This window comes from Rutilus rutilus (genome assembly GCF_951802725.1).
Source record: "Rutilus rutilus genome assembly, chromosome: 15".
Lineage (NCBI taxonomy): Eukaryota > Metazoa > Chordata > Actinopteri > Cypriniformes > Leuciscidae > Rutilus > Rutilus rutilus.
The window spans coordinates 20,585,648-20,612,274 of record NC_140220.1 but is presented as its reverse complement, the minus strand read 5'-3'; the positions used below and the strand labels follow the sequence as shown (position 1 = coordinate 20,612,274).

The 26,627-nt window shown below is 37.9% G+C and overlaps 1 protein-coding gene across 4 annotated transcripts; it reads right to left on the bottom strand.

The window, feature by feature from the left end:
- Positions 1-75: 75 nt before the first annotated feature.
- LOC311305306 (brain-enriched guanylate kinase-associated protein-like) lies at positions 76-25,131 on the bottom strand. Of its 4 annotated transcripts, XM_084432925.1 has the most exons (8): positions 25,112-25,131; positions 24,765-24,793; positions 10,270-10,473; positions 7,753-7,914; positions 5,709-5,775; positions 4,787-4,894; positions 4,588-4,668; positions 76-2,844 (listed from the first exon to the last, which is right to left on the bottom strand). In XM_084432925.1, the coding sequence occupies exons 3-8, from the start codon at positions 10,365-10,367 to the stop codon at positions 1,459-1,461; spliced, it is 1,902 nt and encodes a 633-aa protein (XP_084289051.1). In that variant the 5' UTR covers positions 10,368-10,473; positions 24,765-24,793; positions 25,112-25,131; the 3' UTR covers positions 76-1,458. The 4 variants fall into 4 exon arrangements, with proteins under 4 accessions (XP_084289051.1, XP_084289053.1, XP_084289050.1 ...); XM_084432927.1 differs by lacking the exon at positions 10,270-10,473 and having other exon boundaries at positions 25,112-25,122; XM_084432924.1 differs by lacking the exon at positions 25,112-25,131 and having other exon boundaries at positions 24,765-24,877.
- Positions 25,132-26,627: the final 1,496 nt, after the last annotated feature.

Genomic DNA, 26,627 nt, shown 5'->3' with positions numbered 1-26,627 from the left:
ACCGTGGAGCTGTAGGGATTTTACTGGCTACAGTCCTTAATCATACATACTAACATGAATGTTTTGAGTGTAAATGCAGGGCTTCTGTTATACTGTAAAGACTGAATAAATTGAATGCTGAAAAAGTAGTTGCTCGTTTGTGGAGGAGGACCAAGGTCCTTCCTTTGTATGCTGTCATTCACATTGTACAAGGAAACATTTCATGTATGAAACAGAACTCTTAAGTTATAAATTCTCCCCAATACACCTCAGCAGCAGCCTCACTCTCCGACAGGAGCAGAGCAGGAAACAAAAGGGAGTTAAAGAGGCAGACATGGTGCAACTATTGTGCTTTATTAGATATAGAAAGCAAAACAGAAGAAACAGAGTCATGCATCATTGTGTCAACTGACACAGGATCCCAGCTGATTAAGAAAGAAGAGAGGGATTGAATCGTGAGGTAGAGAGGGCCTGAGGGAGGGGGCTTACAGCACTGAGGAAGAAAGGAGAGAAAACATCAAAAAGAACTATCACCTCAGAAATTCCATTGCCCAACAAAACACATCAGGAGTTAAAAAAAATGCCCAGTGCTTTCAAGATATTGTACTCACTTGATGAAGCAATAGATTTGAGTAGTATCAGATCTATTTGGAAAAGAAATAGATTAGAAGTATCACTTTGGTTAAGACTTAATCTTGACGGGCTGACTTAGGGGTATTATGATTCCATGCTGAGTTATTCTCAAAAGTCTTGTTCACAAATCTGTGAAACGATCCGTCAATATCAGTCAGTTAATTCTCAAATTGTTTTTATGACTTAACTCGTTTGAGGCATTTTTAAGCGTGTATAATTGTGCCGATTGCCTTATTTATAGCAATAAAAAGAATTTACAATTATATAGATTGTTCAATCTCTCCATAGTGTTACATTTATTAAACAATTATAGATATAGCATACTTAATAAATACAGCTATTCATAAATTATATAATAAAAGATCGAATTTCTTGTCAAAATTAGCATTTCTTTTTACAAAGCATGTGCTGTCCATTCACAAACCCTTTTTGAGCCCAGAAGGCTTTTGGTAAAACAAAGATAATCTCTCTCTGAAGACAAGTTTCCAAAAATCCATAATGCACCCAATGCACTTAAATACTTTCTCACAAACCACACAGAACCATTAATAAACTTTCAAAATAGGCTATACAAATAGTGCTGAGTGTTAGAGCTTCATATCAACTGTAGAAACATGAGCCGGTTATGTTCGATGTTTAGAAAACACTGTAACAGATACAGAAATAGAGAGAAAAAAGATAAGAGAGCAGATGGACTGAATATTCAACAAAAAATCCCATCATGTGTTTGGCTCAAACTGTAGCTTAACATTCAAATCCTACTGACAAAAGCAGGTAACCAGGAAACCCTGCTCTTAGTAGAGTCCCACAGAGCTGTAAAAGAGGATTAACCAGGAAACCCTACTCTTAGTTTAGTAGAGTACCATAGAGCTGTGCCTTGGTGAGACTGTCCTTGCGTGACAGCCCTAGTGTGCCAAATTTTTGGTACGGTTGTTGTGGAGGAGGTGGTGGGGTGGTTCCCTGAGGGGACACGCTGTGCCTCTCGGGTTGATAATGCTGCAGCTCTGCAGCCATTTCCAGAGATCCATGGTCCAGTGACTCATTTGAACTGTTGGGACTTACGTCAACGTACTCTGTTGCCTGTCCCCCAGCTGCCACCACACCGTCCTTGGGGCTGTATAGGCTTTGCTCGGACTCTTGGCTATCCTCCTTGGAGTGGTACAGGTGAGGCTGGCTTTGCTGCTGCCGTAGGCCTGGGCTGCAGTCAGGGCTGGGGCTGGAGAAGGGGTCTAGTACCCCAGCATGATGGTGATATACATCAGTACCCTCCTGGAAGCTACTGTAGAGAGGACCAAGGCGGATTTTTGCAGGCCGGACAGAGAAGTGCTGCTCAGAGAAGCTGTAAGGTGAGGCCCGCCCGGGACTGCGGTATGAGTGGGCACTCAGATCCTCCACACTCAGCTGCCTCCACCGACCAATCAGCTCTTCTTCCTCAGGAGCAAAAGCACTTCCACGGCGACTGTCACCATAGGTGATGCTGGGTGAGGTGGAAGTTGGCAGGGGCTCGTAAGGTTCACTGTAACAGGAGGACATTGTTCTGCTGTAGATGGGTGAGCTACCATTCTGATGGTGGCTTGCCTCAGGTGGTTGGAAAGCATGGGCCTTTGTGAAGGCACTTGGACTCTCCCTCTCCCAGGAAGAGTCGCTTTTGTGCTCGTATTCAGCCCCATCCCTCCATTCCATGTAAAGGGCAGGGTGGCGAGGAGAAGATGCAGCACTGCTTGGAGGATCCTGACCCTTGTCTTCTGACCCTCCTGCACTAAAGCTGGAGTAAGAGCTGGAGCCGCCTCCCAGAGAGGTTGTAAACTTCCTGAAGTGGTCCTGCGAGAAGCCAGGCTGCAGGGCCATGGATCCGTCTTCTGGGTTGCTATCAGTGGAGTTCTGGGGTTCATAAACCTTCCGCTGTCCATGGAGGTCCATGCTGGGTCTGCGCTCTCGTCTCCGTTCGTCAGGGCAATAAAGTGCTGTATCACTGCTGTACAGATCTGACTTGTAAGTAGCTCGGAGGCCGAGGCGCTCAGTGCTACCCACAAGGCTGGTGCCCACAAGGAAGCCCTGGCGTTCCTGGGGTTGTGGGCTAGGTGAGCGAGAGGCTTGACTGCTGCAGACCTCATCTGGTTTCTCCAGGACCTTAGCAATGACAGAGGCAGGCACTGTGTCGGCATATGGGGAGTGGCAGAGGGAAGAACCCTCCATGTGCAAGCTCACACGCTCCTGAAACTCTGCAGGCAACTGAGAGAGAGTGAAACAGATTTCCATTAGATGTACCCAATGAACAATAAGAGTTGAGAGATTCGCATACAAAGAGAAAAGTGTAGGCTGTTATGGAAACCTATCAGGCAGGGATAAAAGGGAAATAATAGCTCAGATCAGGTCAATATCCTTAAGAGGCTGTAAGAAACATACAAGATTGGTGAATGGAACTGGAAATGGAAGTACATTTGCAAAGTAGACAGCCAAAGATATTAAGACTTCAAATCTGTACTAATGGTCTACGTAAGTACATGGTTTTTAGTTTTTCATTTAGCGAAAATTGGCCAGAGGGAAGAACCACAGATTTCATTGCCACTGACACTACACACAGAGTACTAGGCATCAATATCACAACTCTTTTTTTTTCCTTTTCTTACCTCAGTTCATTCACCATAGCAACAAGAAGAAAGTAAATTGCAGCTAATTACCTAACAGAACATGGCTAATTATATAAGCATGATAAGAGGAGCCAAGACAAAGCAAAAATTGTAGTCCTTTTTAAACCAAGAGGATATAGATATAGTGCTTGGTTCAATAAATCTGATTTGATATCTAAGTTACACGACATCTACAGGTAAAACTCAAACAATTAGAATATCGTGCAAAAGTTATAATTTTGATGATTATGGCTTACAGCTGATTAAACCCCAAATTCAAAATCTCAGAAAATTAGAATAATACATGAAATCAATAAAAAAAAAGGATTTTAAATACAGAAATGTCGGCCCTCTGAAAAGTATAATCATGCATATGTATATAGTTATATATACTAAATATATTAGTTTCACCTTTTTGAATTACTGAAATACACGAACTTTTGCACGATATTCAAATTTTTCGAGTTTCACCTGTATTGACCTTCTGAGTATTCTTGCTTTTAAGACTTTTGAGCAGCTTTTAAAGAAATTTCTCTGTGGTTAAACAGAAACTCTCATAACCATGTGACACCTTCAGCTATGTCCAACTGACTATTTTAACGAATACTTAGTGCCAATTCTTTGACATTCTCATATAAAACAATATTCAAGGCTGAAGTCCCTGAACACGTTGTTACAGACACATTGATGTTTCCATTCAGGTACATCTGCCAAGTATGAACAGGTTTTTAAAGCAGGCAGCATGCCAACATGAGTCTCTGTTCTAGACATCGTGGGACTGGCATATGAGGCATGGAATAAAATGCCAAGTTTATTGGCACACACTATTATTATTTAAACTTCCTCCCACGTTCGCCCTTCCAGAATAGTCCCTCATTCTTAATTGGGACAGAACCTCAATATTTCTTTAAACGAGGACTTGATTTACTATAGTTGACCTAAATACTAGTATATCACTAAATAAAAAGAATCCTGCTACTTTATTTGCTCCATTCATATCAGTCCAAAAACATTTAGCTAACAGAGTTAAAGGTTAAACAATATGGCACTAAAGGGGATGGTTGGGTTTATTTAGATTAAATATCTTTTGGAAAAGGTATTGTGTGGAGGATGTGCAAATAGGCTCTATAAAGAGACCATAGGTTGTGCTATAAATAACAATTATCCAGCACTTTGACAGACTGCATTCTATTGTTATTCATCATTGTTGTGGACATATTTGATTATATTTCAGAATATATTCAATTTTTACTGTAGCACGTATGTTTTGCCGCCTAAACCATTTCACTTATAGGTAGTTTCATAACTGCTGTTCTTTGTTAAAACTGCATGCATGCTGACTTACCTCAGATAACTGGGCTCTGTAGTGTGACTTATTGCACTGCAAGAGCTGTGCAGCCAGGTTACAGTCCTTCCTGTATAAGTCCTATTGAGAGTGGTAGAAAAGGAACATTAGATAATCCAAAGCAAATACACAGTCCTCCAAAAGGCTTCCATTAAGCCTCCGTGAGTAAAAGAAATCAGATTGTCATTATTTCTCTTACATTATCCTCTCTCAGTTTCTCAATGGTCATCTTAGCTTCCATGAGATGATTGTTCAGGACGATGATTTCTCGGCTGAGAGCCCGTTTCTCATCATCGTGGTGCTGTGACTGGATGAAAGGAGCACATTTTCAGAAAAAAACAACTCTATGATATACATTTGCAATGATAAAGGCCCTAATGGACCACCAGTAGGAATATCGACAAGTTCACACAGTGAGAAGTCAGTGCACGTGTTAAGTCACCCTGCAGCAGATGGGAATTAATCGGCGTACTTTTAAGGAACATCAATAGAAGGCTGATATCAGATGATTTTCACATAATTTTCTTTTCATACTTGGACCCATAACCTTCAGGGTCATCATTGATGCAATATGTTGCTAAAAAAAAAGTGTTTACTATTACAAACTTGGAGTAAACCCTGAGGGTGGATCCTAATACAGACATGTACTGGTCATAGGATGTACTGCGGCAGGCAGGCTAATTATAATTTAATTGTTTGGAACTTCAAATTAACAAACAGGCTGTGATGCAGATTCAGCGAGCATAATAGACTCACTATCACACTGTCATGTGAAGGCGGACAGGTTGTTGTAATGGACTGTAATTAATGTCAGGCGCACCAGTGGCAGTGTATTGATATTCAAATAGACTCTTAGTGCATTCAGCGCTATTGTACATTTAACACATTCACTAATATGTCACACCACAAAACATGTACACACATCGACAGAAGTGCGGACAGCGATGTAAACACTTTCATCCAAAAACCCATTTAAGCAGGAAAATGCTTAAAGAGCAATGAGTACTTGTAAACACATATGCGGACAAAACCATTCGCACATTAAAACAAAAAGCAGTGCGCCCAGACACCTCTTGAATAATTTGTGCTTTTTTTAGAGTGTGGCCAATGTGTGCACTCACATTTCGGTGTATTTTATCCTCTAAGTCCTGGTTGATCCTCTGCAGTGCTGAGTAACTGCTCTGTATTCTGTGGGAAACACATGAACAAAACGTCTTTCTTCAAATCCTGCACGCAAGAAGGTCTTACGCCTTCCTTATTTCCTTAGACACATCTGTTACATAAAGGTTTTATTTATTTTTTAAGTCGGTTGCCAAAACTCTCATCAGCGCACCTGTTCATCTTCCGCATTATGTTATGGTATCTGTTGCAATATCAATTCACAACATTTATTTTACAATGGACCGAGGAGCCCAACACATTGCCAAGCCATAACTGTACAACTGACTCCTACACACTTGGCACTGGCCAGCACATGCCTAAGTGAAACAATTTCATTTAGCCTCCCAATTCACTTACTATTCATCCGAAACAGTACGCTAGGTAAGAAATAGTGCATCCCAAATCATAGTATGTTTGAAATATTAAGGCAAAGGTGTCTGGATGATATAGTTTTCCAGTGGATTTTCGAAGTGTGCATCTGTGCAAGTTTCTTTTTGGATAATATTGTCCACTAACCCCTGCCAAAAGCAATTTTTAAAAGTACATGGTCTGAAGAAGTCAGTGATATTTTCTGTTGTTCACTATTTGGAGATAAATGGTATTCTCAACTATTTCACAGAAAATTGAGTGTAAGAGAATATTTTGATTTACATTTTGATTTACTGATTACATTGCATAAATGTGCAATTGGGAGTCAGCCATGACTGCTTATTTGTGTTAGTGTGGGTAGTATTTGACAGGTCATGTGATCTCAACATGGCGGCCCCAATGAGTTGACCTGCTCTGTGTAAAATAAAACAGCTTTTATGAATTTTACGTTACTGATTTTTTTTTTTTTTTTTTTTTTTTTTAAGTAGGCTAGTGTTTATTATTTCTTTTTAATGAGAAACAAAAAAAAATACTGAATGCACCTTTATAATACACTCATAAAGTCCGCTGTGAAAAGTAATCTCTATTGGATTAATAAAGTCAGGGCTTTGACAATAGGGACAATCCATAACCTTAATTTTGTTTTTAGCCATTCTGATGCGCACCTGATTCTGCATTGGTGTTGGATTCTGTGTGAATTATTTTCCTGCTGCAGTACCAATTACGATTTATATTCAGCTCACACACAAATAGTCAGACATTATTTTTAGGAATGGTCTGGTATGTCGCAGAAATGATACTTTCTTCAATGATAGCATGTCATCCAGGTCAACGGCTGCAAAATATCTCTGTACAATCACAGTGCTGCCATCATGTTTCACTGTAAGTATGACATTGTTACAGCAGCATCCTGTATTCATTTGGGACCAAATACAAGCAGACTATCAACCTCCAAAAAGGTCCGTTTTGATTTTTGTCTACAGTATATGACCACAAAATTCTTTTCAGCAATTTCAGTTCACTTTTTGGTGAGTTTTTTCTATTAGTAAACAATCAAACAATGATTTTTAAATATATAGGTGCATCCAAAATCATATATTAGAATAGGAATAAACTTCATGACCATTAAAAATGATGTTCTATATTGTATGAATGTGTGTAATATGAATTAAATGGCTTTATCATGTAACCTACAGTGTCAGTTACGTTACTGTTTTATACGTTTTATGAATACTAATATACTATTAATTTCACATATGTTTTTTAATTAGTATAGCATATTCAGACACCGTGTATGCTTTGTGTTCTGACTAATATAAATCCATACTGTGAAAGAAACTTATAAACATGACGAAAACATGTTCATGCCACAGTATTAACCTTAAAGTTGAGTCATTTGTATAGTGATGAATTTAAATAGATGCTAACATACTGCCATGTTCTTTTGCTACACACTAAAAAGTATGTTCTTTTCCATCACCAACTAAGTACAAAGTAGGCTAGTTGGGATGAAGACAATTTCCAAGTTTAAAGTCCATTGTCCTGTTTGAAAAACATGTTCAGTTAGTTACCATATGTGGATGGTAACAGCTCCACTGTTTTAAAGCCAGATGCTATTGTGTACACTTTCCTTACCGGCGTAATTTGTCGGTGAACTTGTCGAGCTCCTCCTGGGCTCGGCGCAGCTCTGTCTCCAGGTACTGCCTCGTGGAGTCAAACTCGCGCTCTAAAAGCTCCAGCTTATGAGTGGTGTAAGAGAGACGCTTCCGCAGGTCTTCCTTCTGTTCCTGCAGAGAGCTACATAGAGGTGCGCATGTGATTACATTCACAAAATCTGACAAAAATACTCCCTGAATCCTTTCTACATGGACCAGGCAGAGATTCAGGATCAATAATGGGAATGTAAAAAAGAAGCAAAACCTCAGTTTGGGCAAGATTTACGAATGCATTTCGCTTCATTGTCACTGACGTGATCAATAACTGTCATATAACCCACTAATCGCATTTAGACACACTTGTGTCAGGAGTGTTTTGATGACCTTTTTAATCCCCAACACTCTTTTTTCCCATTTCTCACATTGATCCTTAGTCACATGACCAATGCCATGTTCATCTATTTATAGGTCAAACACACAAGTGGATGGGGTGAGAGAGATGGATGGAGCCAAACACAGCTTTTTACGATACGTAAGAAAACCACTGACAGTTTTTAATGGGTTTGTATTGATGGACAGATGTGTGGTGAACGATAATGACTTCTCTGGCGTGCCACAAACCAAGCTTGATCAGGCGGTCAGACATCACGTGTCTGAAGCAGTGAATGCAACACGCCTGAGAGATTAATGTACTGACAATCGATACACACATGTATTTGGAAGCGAGCACACATGCAAAACCACACACACTTATTCTCAGCAGGCCACATGTACAGCGGAACACACACACCGCACAGGGAGCCTTAAGCCAGACTAAAAATGAAAATTCCCTTTACAAAATGTAGTAAGCTGGTACCATGAAAATATTATGATGAATAATTACAATATTCATATCATGTTATTCATAATACTCCAAGAAATGTAAAAAAAACACTGTGGTAATAATATATATTATTACCACAATCCGAATTCACATTTAGCAGGGGGTGGGGGGTTGGCGCTCGGAGATGGCTCGGCTGAAATTATGTTTAGCTCAGCCGAAATCACGTTTCGGGGTCGCCGCTGCAACGCTATCTCACGACCAATTCGTACGAATTCGTACGAATGATAAAAAGTTGGCTAATTCGTACTAATTCGTACGACCTCACTCGTACGAATTTGTACGATTTGTCTAAACCCACGTGATGGGTAGGTTTAGGGGCGGGGTCAGGGGTAGGTCATTCGTATGAATTCATACGAATTGGCCAATTCGTAAAATATGTACGATTTTGCAAAAAACGTACTAATTCGTACGAGTCAGGTCGTATGAATTCGTACGAATAAGCCACCTCGTAGAATTTGTACGTTTTCCCGTGAGATCGGGCGATGCACTAGTGTTCACTTTTTTTTTTTTTTTTTTTTTTGCAAGTGAATTAAAAATGAACAAAGTAATAAAGTGACAAATTAAAAACTAGGGTTGTTGAGTGGTTAGAAAACTGTTCACACTGTAAATAATACATTTCTGCAAATAATTGCACATAATCACATGCAACATTAACATTTGCGATCCCAGGCCTACTGTAGAAACAACATAAATACAATATACAATTTTAATTTGTTTAACATTTAAACCCCAATTCTAATTTAAGTGAACAATATTCACATAAGCCTACAATGTCTCATTTAATGTATAAATATGTATTTCTATTTGAAATTTTCTTTGTGGTAGGTGTGAATTAACCACTGAAAATAAACCAATCAGAATGGGAATGCAAATTGCGCGATCTCATCTGATTCCAGCTAAAATCAGCTTTCATTATCGTACAGTCAATCTGCCATCCAGATTATGATTAACATGTGGAGGTACAAAAGACAGATATAAAATAAATTTAGCAAAGATATTGAAACTGTCCAAATTATTACAGGATCTCAAAATAACTGAAAGACAGATTAACGGCAGACCAAGCTAATTGTCAAATGTTTTCTCCAGTGTATATTTTTCAGGGGGATAAAAAAAAACCCAAAAAAACATACCTTACAGCCCTAACCTACCCTTTTCTAAATATACGCCATTGTATTTTTTACTCAAAACCAGTTACTGACATAGAGTGTGACAACTAGCCTGAACTCTACTTCATATGAATTTGTCATATGAAGGAGACAAGATGGAGGTAAGTAGATCTACAGTGGTCTGTATATGACACTGCATGATTTGTTGTTACCCACTATATATGGACAAGTGTTGGTTCGTGTATTGGTTTACTAATTCCTTTAAACAGCCCTATTTAGCAAACCAATAACACTTCCAAAGTCACAAGTGGATTGGAGAGCATGATTATCGCACTGTATGTAGTGTGTACAATAGCACATTCATTGGCCAACACTTGTAGCGACAGCACTCATGATGGTGAGGGTGGAACCAATCTGTCACAGCACTATGAGTTGGGCACTCGACGGATGCACATGGCTGATGGGATGACTGTGGTGGGCGGACGACGGGGTTGAGAGAGCATCTTACCTCTTTTTCTGATGTTTACAACCATTTCGAGGGGTTTTAAGGGCCGTTTTCCCAATATATATCTTTTTCATGGTTTTTCGCAGTAGGCAACCTCTCATGAGGGTTCTGTGTATAAATTCTCCGCTCCCTATCAGGGATTCGGCTTATTCCTGCTCGAGTCTGAGGTTAGCTTTCCCATGCAGTCCTGACAGACCGCTGGAGATCCTGCCAACAGAGCAAAGAGAGTGCCGGGGTGGCGCTTGCAATCATATTACAAAATAATAGCCACAGCAATTAAGAAAGTGTCATCAAATTTGCCGTTCATCTTGAAGCTTCATGCGTGAAACTGTCACGGCGAGAATGAGCATGCAGCGACAGGCGTAATTAACCTCTTTGGGCCGATGCCACTGCACTGATGTTTCGTGTGACTGGGGGTCACAGGTGCGTTCCTGAGCAACGAGATGAATTAATGTAGGAACGCGATGAGACAGCTTGCGACTTCATCAAAAGGACATTCACATGCACAACCTTCTGTGAACGTAGATCCGTCTAGTTCATCTATAGAGCCCTGCAGCTTGGGGAATATTTATACCACACTTTCCACTAATAGGGTTCGAAACAAGGCCTGAAACTCTTCAAAAGTTTGAAAGGAGGTGCTTAAATTTCAGAAAAGGACTTATATGAGGTCTTATACTGTATGATACATTTTTGCAACCCTGTTACCAAAGTTGGGTTACCATTCCCAAAATTAACAAAACATGCCTGAATACAGTTTAATACTCTGATTAAGGTGTTTTTGTTATAAACATTGCAATAAACATTAAATGAATATATGGTAAACACACATACACATATATAATGAAAAACAGAACAGGTATACAATAGCTATGTTTCCATCCAAAGTTGCGGATTTAACTTGTGCGCAAAATTGGAAAATAAAACATTTGCGAATAAAGCACCGTTTCCATCCCATTTCTTCCTGGGAATTTAGCACAAAATATCTGTAGTAAAAATGGAATTTGTTGGACATTTATGAGCGTGTTTTCTTAACTGACAAGAAATGATCCGCCTCAATTGATCTGCATTTTTAGAAATTTTGGTCATTTTGGCATTTCCATCAAGCGTTTTTTATTTTATTTTATTCTTTATGTAATATTCCAAAATGCACGTAAAAATATGAGGAAGGAAACAAAGTCATAGTTAACATGGTTTGCCTAAATTTAACTATGACTCATTAGATGCTAGTTACTTTGGGGACCAAAACTTATACTGTATATTGGAGAAAATAATTGTTTGATCATTTTTCTTACAATAACTTTAGTAACATGGCTGAATGTTTGAGCTTGTGTGAATGCAGTTACTATATCTGCAAAATTTGAGAACATTTTATGAGATTATTCCGCCATATAATAGAAAGGGTCCAAATGATGTTAATTATTTGTTGTCACATTTTAAAGGAAGAATACATTTTTCTGGAATAGGGAGACATGCAAAATGCGAGACACAGCAAAATATTACATGTTTTAACAATGAGTAAATAATTAAATTCAGTTTTAACTAAAAGACCTTACATAACAGAATATGTGAAATTTACTGCATTGTGGTATGATTTTAATTGGCGGATACCATGTTGCATCATACTCCAAAAGTGGTGGGGCAAAATGATTTTGGGGTGCACAATGGGGATTGGGATTTTGTGATTGTGAGCGCTTTACTACATTACATGTATACATTTGAAAAGTATTTACTACAATCTAATTTAGGGATCATTAATTCATATTTATTTCATGCATTTGATCACCTTGGTTAATGTTAATTTAGAAAAATATGAGAATTTCTGTGTAGTTAGATACAACGAGACTTTTGCAGACATTTGAAGTGGTTTAATTTCACAGGCAGTATCTAATAGTCAATGCTATTTCAGTATCATTGACATACTATCAGAGTTCTTGTTCATATTTTGGATTGGATTTTATTTTTAGATTATCTGCATTAGTAAGTTTTTGTAATTTTTATTAGTTTTTTTTTTCATGTATGTATAGTTTAGATTTAGTTTATGTAGTTTTATTTATTTAATTACTTCAACTTAAATGAAAATGAGAAATGTTTCCTTGGCAACTAGCTTAACCCTTTATTGGTACTGTGTTGCCATATGGCAACAGTTAATTTCTGCTTGTTTTCTTGTTATTCAGAACAAAATACAATATATTGCACAATGGGAATTAAAAGGGCAGGCCTTAAGGTAGCCAATGATGTGCTGTTTTTAAGTCACGTCCCTCCAAAACTCTCTTTCCCACTGTCACCCTCACACGGTAGACACCTGGTGAAGTGCTCCAGAAATTGCTCTATTAACCTCATTTCTAAACATCTCTTCTCAAGGGGGATTTTTTTGCAGCATCTTTGATAAGTAAATTAGATATTTTTATTCACAAATCAACTTTGTCTGACATAGTTTTACTGTAAATTGCGAAAATATCAATGTTTCCATGTGGCAACGCTGTACCACTTTGGAAAAATAGGTACGTATGTTGCTGTATCGCAACACTGTACGAATTGTAGTAATGTATTCCCCCATTGGATTTTGAATATAGTAACATTTTATGGAAAGGGTGAGAGTGATAAGAGTGAGGATGAGTTAGCCAAATGATTGGGAATGATAGGGACTTAATGACAGGGATCTACTTATTTTTTGGTTTGCATGAGTTCCAATATAAATATATCAATTTCTAAAAGAAATGTGCAATTAAATAGAAAAGAAAATCATAATCCTACAGAAAAACTACTTTTTTGACCATTTTCTATTGCGGTACAGTATTGCCATATAACAACGTTTATTATGATTTTAATAATAACCCTTCTTGCAGTTAACAGATTTATTTAGATGCTAAAATGTTAGTTAATAAGATAATCTAACATAATGGTTAAAATTAAAATAAAAAAACATGTTTTTTGTGTCACGATCATGTCCTGTTTAGTTTAATAGTCATGTTCCGTCTAGGGGTATGTTTACACGACAATGATACTAAAAAAGGAAACGTTTTCCTTCGTTTTTCTTTTGTTTTTCACGTACAGACGACGACGTTCACACAGATCTGCGAAAACAACTCAAACGCTGTATTATTCTGCCAGGCCATCAGTTGGCGATGTCATTTTGTAAAGAAACACTACGCGTCTACAGACTGAACACGTAATATGCATGAGCATGACGTCACCGTTTAGTTTACGTTATCGTTTTCAAAAACGTGCACTTTGAAACCCGTTTTCAGACCCCCAAAATGGCATTGTCATGTAAATGACCGGCCAAAACCCATAAAACGTTTTCCGTTTTTTAGTTGAAAACGGTGTTGTGTAAACGACCCCTCAGTTCTCATTCATTCGTTTGTTACCATGGTTTCTGATTAATTCCACACCTGTTCCTTGTCTTGTTAATGATCAATTTGAGCTGTTTTCTTATGCTGCGTTCCAGACAGCTTGGACTTTCCAAGCTTTTTTCCACCTCGTTCTTGGAAATAACGTCTGGAACGCCACTCAAAGTCGGACATTCGACATGTGAACTCGAGATACATTGATCAACCCCAACCTCACTGAGATGCTTCATTTGACGTCACTTCCAAGATGTCACAAGTCCTGCTTCCGATGAGCATGAATGTAGAAACAAACTTTAACATTAGACATTAAGTTTATGTAATAATACCTTCGTTTTTTGCTGTTCAACAGCTGATTTCAAAGCGATTTTAAGTTGTTTTTATTCTGTTTTTGCTAGCCTAGAAATCTAGATGCACCCTAGCGGCAGCAAAATTAATTGTGCAGCCAGTGTGGTCTAACAACTCTCCGTTGACTTTCGAGCTGGAAAAACCAAACTCAGGTCAGGCCAATCACATCGTGTATAGAGTAGGCGGGGCGGGCTTAAAGGGCACCTATTATGCAAAATTCACTTTTACATGGTGTTTGAACATAAATGTGTGTTGGCAGTGTGTGTACACAACCACCCTATAATGATAAAAATCCACCCAGTGCTTTTTTTATAATCCTCATAAATCATAAGCACTGTCTCAGAACGAGCTGTTCTCAGATTCGGGGCAATGTGACGTCACTTTGCACAGGCCCCTCCCACGACTGTTGATTGACACTGCAGTTTGAGCATAGACCCGCCCTGAGTGAGCTGGACACAGAGTCTGCCATTGTTTCGACGCTTGAGCAGCTGTAGACAAGAATGTCTCCTAAGCGATTGAGGTGTTTTGTTGTTGGATGTAAGAATGAACATAGCAGTCTTCATTTACTCTCGTTGTTACTCGAGGATGGATCTGTATTGTTTGTGATCCAGCTTACGGTCTTCAGAACGACAGGCCTAACGTTACTGACCACGGCATAAATGAAAGTGAGAGCACGCACTTTATGACAGCTCGAGTCATTTTACGGATATAAGGTTTTCCAGTTGATTAAGCACCCACTGAAAAGGTGTGTATATATTTGTTTACTGTTAGTTGTAACGAGTGTTTTGTGTACTTCGCTGTGTATGTTGATGATAATGAAAGGGAGAGAGAGAGAGAGTTTATGGATAAGACTTTAATGCGCACTTATATACTGTGTTTATTCAGCTCTTACTGTGATTCTCTGGAGTAAAACTAACGCTCATCTTTTGTGTGATGTACAATAAACTTCACTGAACTCGTCAGTATATTTTGGTCATCATTCGGACGGGGTCTGCTACAGCAGGCTTGTATTAATAGTGGATAAAAGCAGATGACAAATAAGTTATAACCATAATTAAACTAAACTATACCTGTTCTATCTCCATACAGCATATATTCTCTGGCTCTGTGGGCATTACTGTGCGACTCCGAGTCGAAATGAACACCGCAACTGAGAGTTTCTGTTCTGATATTATCAGATTAGATTGTCCTGGCTCTGAGCGCGAGCTCGTGATGCTCCGCCCCCTGGGCCGGCAGCAGCAGTTCATTTGCATTTAAAGGGATACACACTAAAACAGCATGTTTTTCTGAGCTCCAAAAAAGGACAATTTAAAAATGCTCAAAAAAAAAATCTGTTGGGTATTTTGAGCTAAAACTTCACATACACACTCTGGGGACATCAGAGACTTATTTTACATCTTGTGATAAGAGTCATAACAGGTGCCCTTTAACATAATGACGACAGAGTTGTGACGGTTCCCTGCTACTTGAAAACAAAGAATGGCTGCTGCTGCTGCTGGCGAACAACGGTCTTTCGAATCAGCTTTGGCCGCGACTCTGGAGGACTTGGAGTTAAGTTTTTCTTTGAGAAAAGAGCAAAGAACGGCACTTAAGTCATTTTTAAAAAAGGAAGATGTGTTCGGCAAAAGTTTAATATACCAACTAGCCTTCTTCGTTGCTCTGGTTGGTTGTAGCGCTATCCTATTGCGTGCAGAGGGATTTTGAGAGACAACCGTTTATCCTGCCCCTCGGATTGAGCCGTGCCAATAGTGAGTTGCCAGACCTAACATCTTGATGTAGGTCTGGCTTGCCAGGCTATGTTTTTGCCATAATTAACACAAAAACATGATATGCACTCAGTGTCGTGGCGACATCATGGGGTCAGCATGTGAACATGTCTGATTGCCTAGAACTCAGAGGTCTGATGTGTGACATTTAATTTGTGATATTCCCACGTCCAACCTCGTCTGGAATGCAGCCATTAGTTATGCGTTCATTATATATATATAATATGATATATATATATATATTAGTTCTGCGTCAACATATATGTAAATATGTAGGGTTTGCTCCGTGGAATCACAATCCTTCTGCGTCACGCTCTGTTTTGGATTAATCTACACACAAATGGGATACTAATTTTTTTATTTATTTGTTTATTTAATCAAGGACAATATACATTAATAATACATCAATATATAAAATGCGGCAGATTTTGCCAAATTGGCTAATTTTCATCCGTGATCCCTTTGCAGGTTGATGTTATGAATATTAATCTCAAATGTTCCCAACTCAAAAACTAAAACTTAGTTAAAACAATACAATGATGACCTTAAGACTTTAAGACTTGCAAATTTGTGTCCAGGTTGTTATACGGTGTGTAAGAATCATGGAGTTCATACATAAAGCTGCTGCTTCCTTCCAAACTATTTCTAAAAAATCTAAAATGGGCTAAATTAAATTTCACTGTATTAACTTTCTTCACACTTCAATAAAAAAAACAAATAATAAAAAAAAACACATACAAATGGTATTCTTGGCAATAAGGCATAAACAACATTTAGTAAGCCATTGTGAAACCTGATCCATCGTAAAAGTCAATTTCTGAGCAGCCTGTTGCTGACTTTTTGCATTTACGCACACAACAACATCATTAGCATACATTTGACAGGCAGACATTTGGTAAATCATTTACATACATACTAAACAGTGGGCCTAAGATAGATCCTTGTGGGACTCCAATATTAGAATCTAAATATTCTGATGTTGTGTTTATAACCCTTACAATTTTATAAATATGATTTAAACCACATTATGGCCTCAATTGAAAAATGTAAATTAGATAAAGCAAAAAAATGCCCAAGTATACAGCACCAACTACACCTCGGTTATCCATCTTTGATTTGATATTTTCCAGCATAAAACCCTATTTAACCCTATTTATGGAAAGTACCTTATGCATTTTTTTTTTTTTTACTTGTCTGATTTTATTTTTGAACAAATGCTCTCAATAAAAGACATTCATTATCCTGTTTTCCTGTCCTTATTTCCAGTCCATCAGGTGAGGATGGAGCGATTTTTTGCAACAACTGATTATGCATTTCTCTTTGGTTTCCCCCACCTCTGACTCATCGCACACTCGCTTTTTTTTCTCTCTCTCTCCCATCTGAATCACTGCAGGGCGTCAATATAACACATCTCCCTAAATCCTCGCCCACGAACATTTACCACATCACGAGGGGCAAGTATACTCCCACAGCAGGCCATGGAAGTCAATGCGTCTTATATCACGAGGGGCTACATCCACTGCATTGGCTGCATTTGATCTTTCGGAAAGAGCAGCTGACATTTTAGAGGTGCGAGGGGAGGGAATGAAAGACAAGTGGAGCTGGAAGATTAGAGGGGCAGGAGTGAGATGGAAGAAAGAAATGAGAGCGACAGAAAACAAGAGGTGTGAAACGGCCTCTCATCTCACCTCCACTTTGTATTCTGCACTTCTTACGCAGGGAGATTATCTCCCAGGAAACCCCTCATCACAAACGCACTTATTGTTGCATAGACATAGACCCCAGGATGCACCAAACACTCGTGGATCAACTAAACAGCAGTCAGACTGTCTGAGTTCAAAGTCAACATGGCAACCAAATTGGCCAAGTTTACAATTGTATCGCATGTGACATTTATTTACTCCAATAATATATATGTTATTTTTTTTTTTGAATATGTATCTTTAATCAGTAACAACAAATTTCCATAGTATTTTTTTTTAATACTATGGATGTCAATGGGGACCAGAAACAGTTTGGATACCAACATTCTTCAAAATATCTTCCCGTATGTTCAACAGAAGGAAGAGCTTAATGCAGGTTTAGAACAACAAGAGTAAATGATGACAGAATTTCCATTTTGGGGTGAACTATCCTTTTTTTTTTTTTTTTTTTTATTATTGTAAATGTTGAAGTACATACTATTTTTTGTGGAAACTGTGATACGTGTTTTACAGGATTCTTTGATGAATAGAAAGTTTAAAGAACAGCATTTGAAATAGAAATAGTTTGTAACAGTAGCCTGTGTATTTACTGTCACTTTTGATCAGTTTATTTTGTCCTTGCTAAATAAATGTATTAATTTCTTAAAACAAAAATATCTTACTGTTGCAGTCAAATTAGTTAGTAACGACTACTTTTTTAATTACTTTTAGATTTTGACCTAAGTTGTTTATAACATTGATTTTACTAGTAAAATATTGTACCAAATTGATAAAAATATGAAGATACAGAAAATGATAAACAAATGATCAATCTACTGCGGTTTTGTGAATATTAATTAATCATGTAATCAATCATTGAATAATATACCTGTTATCGCTGTAAAGCTGCTTTGAAACAATCTGTATTGTAAAAGCGCTATATGAATAAAAGTGACTTGACTCTGTCATCTGATTATTAGTATTTTAAAATGCAATACAGTCTAATTGCAAGTATTGATTTTTTGGAATCTGATTATGTAATCCAGATTACATGTAATCAGTTACTACCCAGCACTGTGCATCTGTGACCATTTTAGTCGCAGTCGGGACCTGTTTAATTTCTCACATTCATGGTTTCATTATTCATGTCTTCCGAAAAAGGAAAAAGTGCAAAATGAAACTTTGAAACAATTTTGTTTGGCCAGACATCACCAATTAACATTAGAGCCGAAGCAGCCTAGATAAATAGGTATTTACGCATTATTTCAGTATACTGTTTTAGCAAACACAACTTAGAGCTTCATTCTCCACATTCCCGGCCAAAAATCCTCCTCAAAAATCAAGACGGAAGTACTCCTCCACAATCAACTGTAAACTCGCATTCAGGTCTGGCTCTTTCTGGCATGAAACGCCCACTTTTTACAATGCACTCAATTCCCAATAGCTACAATCAAGCTTTGCCCTACATTTTTTTTCTCACTGAATATTCATATTATGGAAGTACAACGATTTGTGAATGCCATTTCATTCTGATTTTAAAAAGAAAAGCCGAAAACTCACACAAGGCACACTGGAACAATCCAGTCATTTATCTGCACTGACTTGATTTGTTGTTACTCTCTCTGTCTTTCTCGCCTCTATCTCTCACTCTCACTTTCAATCTCACATCATCCCTCCTTCCACCAGCCACCCACTTGCAAACAGTGGGGAATAATTATGGTTTAAGTGGATTATGCGGCCTGCAGATGGCAGATAAACGAAAAGGAGATGAATCAGGACAGTCTATCCGGGCAGAATTGAGGATGAGCAACGGAAATCTGATGGGTGGAATGGGATTCCAGGAAGCAGCGACAACACATTGTGCCGAGGGCCATGTTAAAATGTGTCATGGTGCCCAGCAAATCAACTGGGAGTCATTTTTGCTCTGAGACGAGATACATTTTTGTGGAAAATTAGGATAGGAAAGTTTGCTGGGATGCCATCATGTCCTGACACCGAATGAGAATGGAATGTGTCACCCCAGAGGAACTTTTTGAACGGGTTAAGCTTTTCATCAATGCTTAATGCCTACGATTTGGTACTTTCAAAACGAGGGGGCCATTTACGCAACACCGGTTTCAACAAACACTGAAAACATTTTTTGTGTTTTGGCCGTTCATTTACATGACAACTGCGTTTTGGGGGCTTGAAAACGCAAACTTTTGAAAAGGTGTTTCAAAGTGCAAGTTTTTGAAAACGATAACGTTATCGTCTCCATGTAAACTACAAAAACGAATTGTGAAACCGGTGATGTCATGTGCATGCGTATTACGTGTTCAGTCTGTAGGCATATAGTGTTTCTTTACAAAGTGACATCGCCAACTACTGGCCTGGCAGCAGAATGTAGCATTTTCTATTGTTTTCGCGGATCCATTTGAACAGAGATTATTTTGACTACATTGACGTCTGTACGCAAAACTTCTCAAAAACGCAAAGGATGGTGGACAGGTTACCCAGAGTTGGGTAAGTTACTCTAAAAAAGTTATTAATTGCTTGCTACTTGAGTTGCACGATTAATCGTTAAAAGATCAAGATCTCAATTCAAACTTCCATGCGATCTCATTCCTAAATGACAACGATTCGCCTATCTATTCACATTCAAACACTGTAAAAAAATTCTAACCTAAAATTCTTCTAACCTAAAATTTTCTAGTGACTGATAACATCTAAATTTTTCAATTGGCCCAAGTGAAATTCTGTAAATTTCAATTGGCCCAAGTGAAAATCTGTACATTTAATTTTATAATTTACAGAATTTCACTTGGGCCAATTGAAAAATGTAGATGTTATCAGTCACTAGAAAAGTTTGAGTTAGGGAGGTTAGAAATTTTTTACAGTGAATCTGCATCGGTGCTGCCGCTGATCCAGAGAGAGCAGTTGAGGTATAGGTATGAAACTGCTCCACAAATAGTCTTTTCAACAACACAGTATTGTTATTTCTTTGTTATGAATATATTCATATTATTAAAGATGTGCTGGGATAAAAGTGTATAGTTCGGAAATAAACACTGATGTGTATGGAAGAAATCAAAATAGAATAAATCACCTTTTGAAAGTAATGCAACGCTTCAAATAACAATTGTATCGATTACATTGTTAGGCCAGTAGGTGGCGACAATAGACTGTTAAAAAAATTATTTGTCATTGAATCATTCACTCAAGAGATTTGTTCAAAAAAACTGATTTAACTGAAACAATTAAGTGTTTATGAATGAGTTGTTGAATCATTCAGTCAAACCAGTTTTTTAAATAATTAATTCAGATTTATTAAACATTTTAAATAGACTGCAGCAATTATCATTTTGTCAGAACCTCTAGTAAATTACATGTTATTTTGTTTAGTAGTCTGTTCAGAATCGTGACATCTATTTAAAATTCTCAATTTATCCAGAATCGTGCAGCTCTACTAGCTACTAATTACATCATCAACAATGTAATGATGTAATTACTCTCTAAAAAGTATTGGATTACTTTCTAAATCCCATATCAACATCGACCAGTTGACCAATACAAGGATAGACACAAAACTGCACTTTTGATTCTTCCAAATAAACAATATACAATTGCCCAAATTATTCTTCAACTGACCAAAGTGTGTAAAGTGAGAAGGTTACATTTAAAATAAAAATAAATAAATCAATAAGTAAATAAAATTAACATTAAAATTTGATGTTTTTAAATTGTTTTATGTAGAATTGTTTTATACAATATTTAATGTAATTACATCAGAAATAACTGTAAATAAATTACAGATTAAGAGTAATCCCTTACTTTACTTTTTCAAGGAAAAGTAATTAAATTACAGTAATTTGATAATTTAGTAATTTGCTACACCCAACACTGGACAGGTTATATCAGCAACTCATAAAGAACATCTCTTAATCATATTTCACACCAAAATAAAAACAAAATAAATGAATTAATACTATATGAAATTACTTTAATGAACACTTCTTTTTGGGGGGAAAAACAAGCAAAAAAAAAAAACTATTACAAAAAAAAAAAAAAATTGAGCAAAATGTATTTTTCTCATTATTATTATTATATACTTTTGGTGTGAAATATAAGTTGTGCATGTTCTTAACAGTTTCGTGCTTCAACAATTTCATTGATGTATACATTCCTTGTGTTTTTAAACAAATGAAAATACACATGCACACACCACCAATACCTCTGAGAGGCAGGGATCTGATATAAAATATTAAGCCTATAAGGCTTAATGTTGGCAGGCTGAACGGTACGGAACAAATTCTGAACATGTGGGCATTTGAACACATACAAGAGCAAACAGACAAGCTTACATGTGTTAAAAATAGCTGCGCTGATTGATTTAAAACATGTACTAATAAACGATTCTTCAGAACAGACAGAGAACATCAGAGCCCAAGGCTGCAAAACATGGATTGTTTTCAGCCACGTCATTGCAGATATCATTCAACTGATGGAGTAAATACACAAAACAACATCAACTGAAACCAACAGAATGATCATATGCAACTGTTGTAGACCAACTATGCTTATATATAAGTTATTTTTAATATACTATATTGATGACATTCAGGGGTGTAGCATTATTTTAAAAATGTGCAAAATAATTATATTTTTCAAAAAACCTTGTCGTAATGTGTTTTAAACCCCTGATTACATTATGCAAATTTCTGCTAGATTAGTCTTTGTTAACTTAAGTTATTGAAATTACCTCCAATAGTCGCATACACATCCTTGTGATATATTTCTATACATTTCATATATAGCAAACTCAAACTGTATTGCAAAACAACAATATTACCATATTTTGAAAAGGCTAACCATGCATGCATCCATTTTACAGATATATCTCGCAACAATATGTCTGAATCATTTTTATTTATTTATTTTTTGGTAATGTGAGCACATTCCCCCTAATTCTCATTAATGTAATATAAAAAAAGCCATCATGGTAGGGTTTGTTGTATTTTCTTTAACCTATACTAATTTATAATAAATATTGTGTCCAGACTGGATAGATTTCATGTGTGTGAATGTATGTATGTATGTATGTATATACTGCGCACGCACACACACACACACACACATACATATATATATATATATATATATACACACACACACACAAATACATTATGATGGTTATTTATATTGTGACTTGTACAAATGTTACTTCCTGTCCTTTGAAATGTAATATCTGAAATAAACATGAATGGTACAAGTCCTTTTTTACTGTGTAGAAGAGGAGAAAAAAGACCAAGAAGCAGCGATTTCAGTGTGTTACATCAGATTTGCTGCACTGAGGGGTCAAGGCCACATTGGCCATTTGCAATAAATTGGGATGATAATTGGTGTTTCACCTTATGTTTGCATATTCTGTCCACCACTCCTCATGTATCACCTTTGCAGAATCATTGCTGACCTAAAGATCCAGACCTCAACATACTTTGCATATGGTTATTCCACACAATGCAGCAACTTCATCTATGCAGATTTTAATGGAAGTTATCCAACAACTGCTTCGCATCTAATCAATTAAAATAAATTGTTCATTATTCAATCCAGCTCAGGCAGGATCAAAATTGACAGATTATAATTTGGTGCACTGTTAATTTAAAACATTGCGTATACTAGACCAGTGGTCCTGAAGTTCCCCAAGCACTGCACATTTTGGGGCCGTTTACACAACACTGTTTTCAACAAAAAAAGTAAAAAAGTTTTGTGCGTTTTGGCCGTTAATTTACACAACAACAGCATTTTGGGGGCCTTAAAACGGCAAAAAAAAAAGAAGGGTTTGACATGTGCATGCGTATTATGTTTTCAGTCTATAGGTGCGTAGCGTTTCTTTACAAAGTAACATCGCCAGCTACTGGCCTGGCAGAATAATATAGCGTTTTTAGTCGTTTTCGCAGATCCCTTTGAACGGGGATCGTTTTGACAATGTTGTCGTCTGTACACCGAAAATGCATAGGACTTTTTTCTTCCATTTTTAGTACATCATTGTCATGTAAACGTGCCCTTAGATGTCTCCCTAATCAAACACACCTCATTCAACTCATCAGTTCGTTAGTAAAGACCTAAGATGGGTGTGTCAGGTAAGAGAGAATGTACATCCAGTACCAGGGATGGGAACCAATACTAAAGCAGGAGTTCTCAACTCTGGCCCTGAAGATCCACTGTCCTGCAGAGTTTAGTTCCAAAACTAATCCCCAATCCATACACCTAAACAAGCTAATCAAGTTTTCCAGGATTGAAAGCTACAGCCAGATGAGTTTGATCATGGTTGGAGCTGAACTCCGCTGGAAACTGGAACTCGAGTGTTTGCCCAGAGTTGCCCGGCATTGTTCTAGACTTTATACAGAGTACATGAGAACTGCATCCCCTACTGTGATTGCACATAGATGATAGAGTCGACCAATGTTCTTCTTCTATCTCTTCATTGTTTGATTGCATTTTAATGTATTCATTGCAGTAAATTTAATCTGTAAATAAATGGTTAGACAATGAATGTTAGACTACTGTTCTGCAAACTGGCATCTTCTCTGCCAATCGCAGTGAATCCACTATGACAAGTGCTCTTCATCATAGATGCCGAGTCCTTGCAAGCACCTTTACTTTGCAGTTTCTCATTTCTCGTAGCAATACGAAGACAAGTAAGCTAAAATCCATCAGCATGACTCAAAACATTTCTGTTTCTCCCTGTGATTTATTAATAATTCATGCGGAGGGGAAACCCCCAATAAATCCGGCCAGCAGAGCTTGAGTCATCCCTTTTCCCCCCACATGACTTCTATACTATAATATACAGCAGCAGCAGTGAACACCTAGCATGCTCATAAATAATTTCCCGAGCCCCATCTCTCATGTCGCCTTAGGGAACAGTGATCTGATGACAGCACATGCACAGCTTGAATATTCTCCAGCCAATGGAAAGGCGCAGTTCAGTTTGGGAATGGCCAGTATGCGCCTTGCTATCTCTACAGGTCTTCTCCGATCAATTTATATGCTTGGGAAAGAGGGAAACGAAACATGCAAGTTCTGAAATGCAAATGTAAATAGTCAAATGGATGTGGTCTATGATACATAACCAACCAAAACAACTGAGCTTTCATAAGAAGCTGGAGATTTTTCAACTAACTAAACCCCTATTTTGTGGTGGAGAACGCGGGCTATTCCTGCTTCCTACATCATCACGAGGGTGAATTCCTGCTGCAGTCCTGCTTTAAACTGCTTTAACAGGCATTTAAAGAGCGTCGTCAATAAAAGGAAGACAAAAAGGGGTAGAGGGGTAGAAGAATAGAAAATGACAGAAAGGTGAAGCCGCTTACCTTATGGTCTGCATCTCCTCTTCCGAAGCCTGGAAGAAGGAATAAGAGGATATTACTGAAACGAACGTGTGCCTGGTTCCCGAAGCTGCCAAGGCATCACTGCGCAGTCTGAGACACACACAGCCTCTCTCTCTCTCTCTCTCTCTCTCTCGCTCGCACTCTCTCTCCTTCTGTCTCTCTCTTTTCTCTCGCTCTCTCTCCCAGTGCCAGTATACTTCTGCACCGATCTCATGTGTGAGGAGGGGAAAAATCTTGACAGATTTTAAGTGCGAATGGAAGGCACAGTTGCAGCCAGAATGCAGATACACAACATCATGCACGCCGCCCCCTCCCCGAGAGAAACTCACTCATAGGCTTCACGAAGATCCAAAGGATGTGAGGACAGACAGCAGAACAGAGAGAGGGAGAAGGTGAGAAAAAGAGTGTGAGAGGGAGAGAGAGGTTTAGGAGGGAAACAGGTGGGCTCATCTGTTGATGGGGATGGGGAGGCTCTCCGGTTCTCACATCCACTGCGTGTTACAGCTTTCTCTCTTGCTCGGTCTGTCTCTGTGCCGCCCCATGAATAATGCAAGAGTGAGATTATGTCAGAGGAATTCACATTCTCATTCAGATTTAGTGTGCAGCAGTGACCAAGGACCGTTCCAGCAGTCCTATTAATTCAACACCAGGCAGGAAGTGCGTGATCCAGTGTAGTATAAGACATTCAAGTTAGTTTAATAATGTACATGCCAATATAAAAAAATTATAAAGCCATTATGCTATGTTTGTACATTATGCTAATTTTACGCACATTTTTTTTGTGTTGCATACATAGTCAATATATTCGTTTTACAGACCAAAAATCTCTTTATAGATAAATAAAGAATTTCACATGGATGTCTAACACCGCTGTTGTATTTGTAATTACACAGAAAATTTGTTACAGGGAATTATTCGATTTGTCATATAAATATTTAACTATGAATTATGTAATTTCTACAACACTTGTAGCACCAAACGGGACGTGTAAAAAATATACCCAGCACTCCCATTCAAAGACAGTTGATCGGCTGATGCAGGCAACCCCGGAAGATCTTTGCCTCTTTAAAGGTGCTTTATGTCAGTTTTTGACTTTACTGAAGCATAAAAATACCATAATATGTTTGCAGATATTTAAGGAAACATGCTCACATACGTATAATTAAGTTCACATAATCGTTTCTCTGAAAAACAATGCTATTCAGCTTTGAAATGTACGTTCCATTTCAGAATGTCTATTTTTGTTTTGGTCTGTGTGATCCCGCCCGCTGCCAATTTAGACAGTATTTTGACACCCCGGGTTGCCAGTTGGTGGAAAACACAGCGTATTACAGCCAAGGATGCCAGCAAACAAACTGGGTCAGAGATCGCAGATTCTAAAAAGCCTTGGCATCCTAAAAAGCTCTATGTAAATCAACTCATCAACTTACAAGTGTGTAATCATGCCCGGTACACATTGTACGATTTTGAGCTGTCCCAGATAAAAAATGACCAATCGTGGCGATTTCTGTTGTCGTAGCTCCTAAACGCTGATCCTACTCCGTACAGTAACAGAGGTTCAAAGACGGCCATTGTCACAGACTTGCGACCAAAGATAGTCTGCGCTAATTTTCTGACAGTGTCAGAAATTTTGCATGATTTAGTGTTTTAACGTCTACTGACTAGCCAATAAAAATGCAACATGAAATGGCGTGTTAATCAATGTGACATGGTGCTAAAACTTAAAACTACTTACCTCAAGCTCCATTTGCAAAATTGACATGCCAAGATGGCCTCTTTTCTTTAGCCATGATCGCGTCCATTTTCTCCTCTTTCACTTCCTCCTCTTTTTTTCAGCGCACATAA

Coding starts and splice junctions, on each gene's coding strand:
- LOC311305306 (XM_084432925.1), bottom strand. CDS start 10,367: ATGAGAGGTTGCCTACTGCGAAAAACCATGAAAAAGATATATATTGGG. Junction 4,895..5,708: donor AGGATAAAATACACCGAAAT/GTGAGTGCACAC, acceptor CCTTTCATCCAG/TCACAGCACCACGATGATGA. Junction 2,845..4,587: donor ACAGAGCCCAGTTATCTGAG/GTAAGTCAGCAT, acceptor ACTCTCTCTCAG/TTGCCTGCAGAGTTTCAGGA.